At 36.7% G+C, this 8,831-nt stretch overlaps 1 protein-coding gene across 1 annotated transcript; it reads right to left on the bottom strand.

The window, feature by feature from the left end:
- Nucleotides 1-29: 29 nt before the first annotated feature.
- On the bottom strand, nucleotides 30-1,282 carry LOC110871479 (glutathione S-transferase T3-like). The gene is made up of 2 exons (XM_022120207.1): nucleotides 1,018-1,282; nucleotides 30-766 (listed from the first exon to the last, which is right to left on the bottom strand). The coding sequence occupies exons 1-2, from the start codon at nucleotides 1,280-1,282 to the stop codon at nucleotides 30-32; spliced, it is 1,002 nt and encodes a 333-aa protein (XP_021975899.1).
- Nucleotides 1,283-8,831: the final 7,549 nt, after the last annotated feature.

The raw sequence follows: 8,831 nt of genomic DNA, 5'->3' as shown, positions 1-8,831 counted from the left end.
ATTAAACTAGCATAAAAGAAATTACACAATCAAAGGTTATATTTTTTTTCAATCCGCTCCTTTTGTGCCAACGCCATTTTCAAAGCTTTTCCCGTTAAGTGGTCATGCGGTTTCGAGTAGAACTCAAAGTCGTGAGCCCATTGTCTATCCCGCATAATCTCCGTAACTTCACGGTTCTCCTCCAAACGTTTATTACCGAGTTCGTGTATGTCTTGAAGTCGCTTGTTTATCTCCGAAAATGCGTTACTCATATCCGTTCCCATAGACATCGACGACAACTCGGGTTTTTTCGCCCGGCTTTTTCTTCCGGGCGGTCTTGGTAGCTCCTCCACCGGCTCGTCATCCGGAATATCCTCGTTCAAGTCGGTGTTTCGAGCGTCGGAGGTTGGCTTTTCGGGTTCACCCGACTCGTTTGTTTTGGACCTCTTTGATGGTCGTGTATTTCCCGAACGACCACTTGGAGTAGATACGATGGCCCATTTGGGGCTATGGCGAAGGATTTGCCAACACCTCATGTACGGGAAATGGCCATTAGCCTCCGTATACTCGACCAATGCCTGTTGCGTAATGTCTTCATCGCTACTTCCACTTTTCCATCCGGAAAACAAGCGTTGGTACACGGTTTGAAAGTTTGTGCATTTCCTGTTTATATCGGTCCACTTCCCCGATATAGAGTCCGGTAGGCGGTACTCCTCTCCTCTACCCATGAGATCGAAAAAGAGTTCTCGTATTCGGTTCCAAAATACGGTTTTACTTTGATTGTTTGCTACAAAAAAAAAATGTTAGTGCAAAATCTAAAAAAATAAAAACTGAAAATAAAAAAAAAACAGAAAATTAATAAAAAACAGAAAAAAAAAACAAAACAGAAAATAAATTTACAACAGAAAATAAAATTTAAAACTGAAAAAAAAAACAGAAAATTAATAAAAAACAGAAAAAAAAAACAAAACAGAAAATAAATAAAAAACAGAATAAAAAAAACCGAAAAAAAAAACAAAAACAGAAAAAAAAACATACATATGACCGGGTCCTCCGAAACATCGATGAAAGCGCGGGTTAACGCATACTCCTCTTCGGGCTCCCACGTTATCACATTTTTTTTTCGCTCGGGTGTTGGTTTCCACTTTCTTTTTATGTGCCCGTTTTGCTTTTCCTTTTCCTTTTTGCGTCTCCGGTTGCGTATCCGGTACCTCGGGTTGCGTCTCCGGAACAACATCGGGTTCGTGTAGTGGGGAGCCGAAAGCTTGAGCCGACCCAAACGCTTGAGACGATCCCATCCCATCCGTGTTTTGATTTGGGTTCCACCCGTAGAGATTAGGGTCCCATGATAGCGGTTGGTTCAAAAGATTCATGAACCCGGGACTTTGTTGATTGTAATCGAGAAAACCGGAGCCGAAAGGGTTGGGTCTAGTGGGAACCGGCGCCACGGGGCGAGTAGGATTACCACTTTGGTTTGGGTCCGCACTAGATCGGGGAGGAATGAAGCCACGGTTGAATGGATGCATTGTATAAAATATCAAGAATTTAAAAAAAATATGGAAGAGATGAGAATATTTGAGTGTGTGTGGTAAAAAAAATAGGAGAGGAGAATGATTTAAAGGAAAGTTTGAAAAATAAATTGATTTTTTTTTTATTAAAGTGACCATTTGTAACGGTCAAAAAATCAAAATCATCTCCTCAACACGCCGCGATAATTATCGCGCTTCAAAAAATTTTTGGGGCTTAGCGCCCTTGGTGGTGGTGTAGACGGCGCTATGTAGGCGCCATAAAAGGGCAAAGCGCCCCACTACGCATTACCTTAGTGAAGGTGGGTACTCTTTAATCTATTTTTTAGATTTAGATCCTTCTAATTATTTGCTACTCGATCTTACGAGCAACTTCAACGCAAGATATCCTATAATACGGGAAGAACGTGGTTGAGGCGGCCGGCGGCCTTGGTTTTTAATTTTTTTTTTTTTTTTTTTTTTTTTGGGTGGGTTTGTGACTTTTAAATCACATTTAAATATTTAATTAATTTTTATCCTGTAATATTTGAATAGAATAACAAGTTATCTTAAATTATTCTAGAAAGGATTTTAAATTATTCTACAAATGTTTTTAAAAATAGAAATGTAAAAAACACAATGGATCACAAAATATAACATAATGTCGAGCAAAATATAACATGACGCCAAAATATATAACACAATGTCGAAGAAAAAATATACAATGAGTCACAAAAGACACACCGATGCAAATATAGAAAAAGATACAACGATAAATTAAAAAAAAAAAACACAATGATATAACAAAAATCCTAAACTCTACAAGGAAAACATCTAAAAACAAAAAAAAAAACCTAAAATCTCACATCGCAGAGTTCGATAAAACAGTTTCAATGCTGCTTGAGTGAGGTCAATCGAAGTCCGTTTGATATACTTCTTATGGCTTCTTATTTTTAGGAGACGTTGTTTTGGTTGGTCTTTAATTTTACGACTGTTTTGGTCGCAAACCGGTCGCTAATTTTGCAACTGTCTTATGTTGGTCGCAAATTTTGGTCCCAATTGCCTAGTTTGCTAGTAGTGTTTGTTTTAGAACGTTAATTTATATCATTCTTTACAATAATTTTCATTCCGTTATAGTTTTAGAACGTTAATTTATATGATTCTTTACAATAATTTTCTTTCCCCTATATGTTAATTTAAATTATGTAAATTAGTTTACTAACAAAGTTTACATTTGTTTACTATCACAAGTTAATTGAATTTTTATGAATAAATTTAGTGAACACAAAAGTATTTTATCAACAAAGTTACCAAGTGTTGTAATCGTTGGTAATTGAGTAATTCCACCTTAATTTTTTATTCACTTTTTTCTTACTTTTTACATACGTAGATCCAATACTGAAACCAGAAACCTGTGAATGAAGCAAGGTTAGAGCATCTCACGCTAGATTAATCCAAAATCCAAACTTGCCACAACAACATGCCACATCATGTAAAATCACCATCATTTCAAATCTTGTTTTTTTCTCCAACACTAAGGGTGAGAGGGGCGCTCCTCTCTTAGGGGAGTGACCTCTCTTACACACACCCAATCAGCACGCGCCACGTCAACTCCCCTCTTAAGTCCCCATTTTGCACTTAAACGTTGCCATCACTCCACTCACACAATTATTTTTTTATAAAAAAAGAAGAAAAAAATATGATTGGTGGAAAAAGGGTGGACCCACATTAACAACCAATCACCCCCCCTCTCTCTCTCTCCTCTCTCTCAATCGGTGAATACCCCCGCTCCCACTCCCCGATTATCTTCCCCGAATTGATGGCGGCGGTGTTCCCGCTCGGGGACTTCACTCCCCGCTCCCCTCCCCGAGAAGTGCCCCGCTCACCCTAAAACACTTTAAATTTTCACCTCATTATCTACCTAATCACCTACTTTTTTTATTTAACTACATCTAAATTATATAATAAAATTTTAATTTATTTAAATACTAATCATAATTATTTTTTATTAAACTATTAAAAAATAAGGAAAAATTAATAACAAGATAATCCATTTATTAGGGGTGTTCAACATCGGATAATCCGGTTCTCGGATATCCGAAATTTCGGATAGTGAAATATTGACATCCGAACCCGAATCCGAAATTTCGGATATCCGATTTTCGGATATCCGAAATTTCGGATTCGGGTTCGGATATCTAATCGGATATCCGAATATCCAATTTTTTATTTAATTTTTATTTTTTTATTATTTTTAAATATTTGGAACCAGATTTTTCGGATAGTTTCGGATATCCGAATATAAATTTCGGATATTTCGGATATCTTTTCCGGATATTTCGGATATTTTTCAGATACTTCGGATATTTTTCGGATACTTCGGATATTTTTTTGGATATTTCGGATATTTTTCGGATACTTCGGATATTTTTCGGATACTTCGGATATTTTCGGATATTCGGATATCCGAAAAAAAATAAAAATTAAATTTTCGGATATTTTCGGATAATCCGATTATCCGAGAATTCTCAAAATCACTATCCGAATCCGAATCCGAATCCGAATTTTCGGATTATCCGATTTTCGGATATCCGAAAATTCGGATATTCGAAAATTCGGATATTTCGGATACGGGTTTTCGGATATTTCGGATTCGGTTTCGGATTCGGATTTTTTTGAACACCCCTACCATTTATAAAACATTCTTACAACAATTCTTCTATATATTAATAATAGAATGATTTGAACAGTAAAGGTATAATAATATACATGTTTTTTTAATAGTTTTATTATCTTCTTTACTTTTTAAGTTAGATAAGCTTTTGTTAACCGCTACTGGTATTAAAAATACTAGTACGGTTATCGGTACATAAAGTTAAAAAGCGACACCAACCTGGTACAGAAAACACCAAAAGTCGGTATCGAATTGATTTTCAAAATCTTTTAGTTCGGGAAATTCGGTACTGCTACCCAATACCATTTGCTTATCCCTTATCAAGGGTGTCGTATGAACAACGGTATAGTGCAACTTTTTTTTTATTTTTTTTTTAACTTTTAATGATTTCTTTTTTTAGTTTAAGTGGTAGGGATGAGCTCGGTGCCAACCAATACCGAATTGGTACTGGTACCGAAAATACCAATTACGGTACCTGTATATGAAGGTAAAAAACGGTAGCGAACCAGTACCAGGAACGCCAAAAGTCGTACCAAATTGGTACTTAAGATCTTTCGGTTCGGGAAATTCGGTACCGGTACCCAGTATCATTTGCTCATTTCTGACCACAGGTTTCATACGAACAACATTATTACCATACAACTTTTTTTGTTGATTTTCTTTTGGTTATCTTTTAGTGTTTTTTTCTATATTTTCTTTTTATTCTTGTCAGCGGTTTCCGTGCGCAACGCGCTCGTAGTGATTTCAAAACACATTTAAACACAGACTAAACAACAAAAGACGTTCGCCGCAACGCCGCGATAGTAAAAACTAGTTTAAAGAAAAAAACATTATATCGGTGATAACTCTTGGGCTCTTGATATCGGTTGTAACTTTTGGGCTCCAACTCCTTGTTGGACCTTGTATAATGTGCAATCGGGCCTGGAGGACGCCGAACACCCTATTCCTCGTCCTTTCTTGCTGACTCGTGCTTTTTTTTAATAATTTCATTTTATTGTTGTGTGGATATGAGAAGCTTTTAACAAGAGTGGTCCATTCGGGGTAAATTTCATCTGCTAGATAATATCCTTGGTTGTATTCCATGTCGTCATTGTAAATTCGCAAGGCGGCGCAAAGCCATCTAAGATGTCGTTGAATATCGGGGTGTGACAGGTTGGTATCAGAGCCAACATTGAGTGAATTAAACACTATCCTTATGTGTTTAATCTCAATGACACAATTGCACATATTCGAGTCTAGACTTAACATAGGAATGTTCTAAATTCTGATCTGGAAATTTTGCTTCCAAATTTTTATACGTCGCCAAGCAAAGGAGCTGTAATAGGAAGTCTCCACATCAGGAGTCTTGAACTGCTGAGCTTCGTACCGCGACCAGGATGAAACGTTCAACCAAGGAGAAAGCATTCAGGAAATGAATGAAGAAGAAACTCCTCTTGCTGAAGATCGTTTCCTTAATGAGTCTTTATAAGAACATATTTACCTTTCAGTCCCTTCGAGGACAACATTATTATTTTCGAGTCCCGCTTAGGGCAACCTTATATTTCTATTTTCATATAGTGGAATGATTAAGTTTAAACTTTCATTCTAAACAAGAATATTAAATAAATGGAAAATAATATTTCCTATTGTAGGATCTACCATTATAATAAAATGGCAAAATCTAAAAAGGGCAAGACCTAGCCACGTGTCATTGTAAAGATCGGGCCAAGATGGTAGTTCCATAATTAGATTCAGATCCATATTTAACACCTCAATTTAAAATTGATCTGCGATAATTATTAATTAAGTATCTTAAGTGTGAAACCTAGCCTTCGGGTCAATTATAAGACCGGGCCAAGATGGTAAGACCTGATTAAAAGATTCAGAATTCCAGTTAACCTCTGTGATCATGTTAACATCCATGGCAGATGTGATTCGTTAAATATCGCACGCGTCATTCCTATAAGAGAATCCTTCTATGGATTCCAAAACCCAAATTAGTGATTTATAAATCATGGGTTAAATCGTCAATAAAGATGATCATTTTTAAAACATCCATTAGTGATGTAGTGCCTACGGGCCAAACTTATTAAACATCCATTAGTGATGTAGTGCCTACGGGCCAAACTTATTAAACATCCATTAGTGATGTAGTGCCTACGGGCCAAACTTATTAAACATCCATTAGTGATGTAGTGCCTACGGGCCAAACTTATTAAACATCCATTAGTGATGTAGTGCCTACGGGCCAAACTTATTAAACATCCATTAGTGATGTAGTGCCTACGGGCCAAACTTATTAAACATCCATTAGTGATGTAGTGCCTACGGGCCAAACTTATTAAACATCCATTAGTGATGTAGTGCCTACGGGCCAAACTTATTAAACATCCATTAGTGATGTAGTGCCTACGGGCCAAACTTATTAAACATCCATTAGTGATGTAGTGCCTACGGGCCAAACTTATTAGACATCCAATAGTGATGTAGTGCCTACGGGCCATGCTAATTGTCATATAAGACAAAAGGCAGTGGTGGTCTATGACTCCCTGTCAGAAAAAGGTAATGAACTAGGTTCAAACCTCAAATGCTTTGATTCTCTGAAATCATAGCATATAATTTATATATGTCCTTGTGACTAAGCCTGTTGTGCTAAAATATTTAAAGGCCTTGATTTTCTGAAATCATGGCTTATGATTTAAAATTGTCCTTGCGACTAGGCCTTTGTGCTATTAAATAAAACTGTTATTGTTGCTTTGATTCTCTGAAATCATAAGCTTATAATTTATAAATGTCCATGTGACCAGGCCATTGGGTGCCACAAATAAAACTGTTAATGTTTTATAATTGGGATAAATTATAATAGAAATCCTAAATAAATATAATTAATAAATTAACCAAATATGGTCTCTGCTTACCATGGTTAATGAATTTCCCTAAGGGGCAATTCCGTAATAAACATCCCTTAGAAGGGAAGTGCCTACGGGCTATAGTGATGTCCTCTGAGACTAAAAGACAGTGGTAGCCTATAGCTCCCTGTCAGGAAAAGGTAATGAACTTTGATTCAAACCTTAACGTCGCGATTCTTTGAAACCGTGGCTTATAAAATAAACTTGTCTACGCGACTAGGCCATTTATGCTAATACTAACTTATAAATTAGGATTTATGATAAAAATCCTGAATAAAATAAATATCCTTCCTTCCCTACCAGTATGCATTTTAAAAAGGATCTTAAAGGTGAAACCTAGCCTACGCGGCCAAGATGGTGAAACCTACTCAAGGGATTCGGATCCTTGTTTACACCTAAGAACGGGTTAGCACGCTTGACAAATGCGATTCGAGAAAATCGCAGCAGTCATCCTTATATTGGATTCTTCCAATTCCCTTATCTAGCCTAGTGATTTAGAAATCATGGCTTATATCATCCTATGAGATGATCATATTATAAACATCCGTTAGTGATGATGTGCCTGCGAGCCAAACTTGTTGTCCGATAAGACAACAACAGTGATGGTCTTTGACCTCCTGTCTAAAATATTGGACTACGTCCAAACATAATAATCTATATGATCAATGCGATCATGACTAAGATAATCTAATACGATGATATATTATTTAACACCCTTTAGTGATGTTTTACCTACGGGCTATATTATATTATCAAATTGAGACAAGGCAATCGTAATCTTTTGTGATTCTTTGCCCAAGGGGGTGAGTTATACTCAAACCCCATAGTCTATACTATCATTGCGATCCTGACTAGGATCATCAGTATGATGATCATGATATTAACATCCCTCGTGATGAAATGCCTACAGGCTATACTTTATTCTAGTGACAGTAAGACAAAGATAGTAGTAATCTTTTTGATCCCCTATTCAAAATGGTGTGATTATACCCAAACCTAATAGTCAATATGATCGATGTGATCATGACTAATATCATTAGATACGATGGATAAATATAAACATCCATTCGTGATATTGATTGATTTACCCTTCGGTCAATAGAATCGCCTTTCAAGACGATGACAGTTGTAGTCTATGACTCCCTGTCCAAAGGTGAAGAACTATGTTCAAACCTCAAAAACTCCTGATCTAATAAGATTACAACCTACGAATTGATGTCCTTGTGACAAACCCACAATTTATATTACAAGCCACCTATAACTAGCCTCCGTGCTATAATACGTCGTTCGTGACAAGTTAACATACTAAATGTTAACATCGCTAATGACAGGTGTTAGTGCCATATCCTATAAGACGTCCTAGAGACAAGGCCATTTGTGCCGCATCTAAATGTCATTACGACAAGGCCTTCGTGCCATATGATTACTTATGTCCTTCATGACTAGGCTTATTGCCATATCTTTCTACGTCCCTCGTGACATGCTTCTATGCCATTTATGTATATAAATAAGACCAAAGTCATGTAAGGCTAGCCTTGGAGCTATTCATAATTATCCTTGTGACAAGGACAGTTGTGACATTATGGTCCCCTGTCAAGCAGGTATTGGACTAGCTCCAAACCTTAAAATGCCATTGATGGTCCTTTTGTGACCTAGGCTAAATGTAATAGATATACATTCAGATAGCATTCCTTAAGAATGTTCAGAACAGAATAGCCCCTACGGTTTATTAATGCCATGGCTAATCTAAGGCAGGTCATCAGAATGAGGACTAATAGTTGTTAA

The sequence above is a fragment of the Helianthus annuus genome, chromosome 8, assembly GCF_002127325.2.
Source record: "Helianthus annuus cultivar XRQ/B chromosome 8, HanXRQr2.0-SUNRISE, whole genome shotgun sequence".
Classification (NCBI taxonomy): Eukaryota; Viridiplantae; Streptophyta; class Magnoliopsida; order Asterales; family Asteraceae; genus Helianthus; species Helianthus annuus.
The sequence above is the reverse complement of the archived record's forward strand: the minus strand, read 5'-3'. Positions and strand labels throughout refer to the sequence as shown.

What these genes read in the sequence shown, in the direction of transcription:
- LOC110871479 (XM_022120207.1), bottom strand. Translation starts at nt 1,282, where the DNA reads ATGGGATGGGATCGTCTCAAGCGTTTGGGTCGGCTCAAGCTTTCGGCT. An exon ending in TTCGGAGGACCCGGTCATAT is followed by an intron (nt 767 to 1,017) that starts GTATGTTTTTTT and finishes TTTTTTTTGTAG; the next exon opens with CAAACAATCAAAGTAAAACC.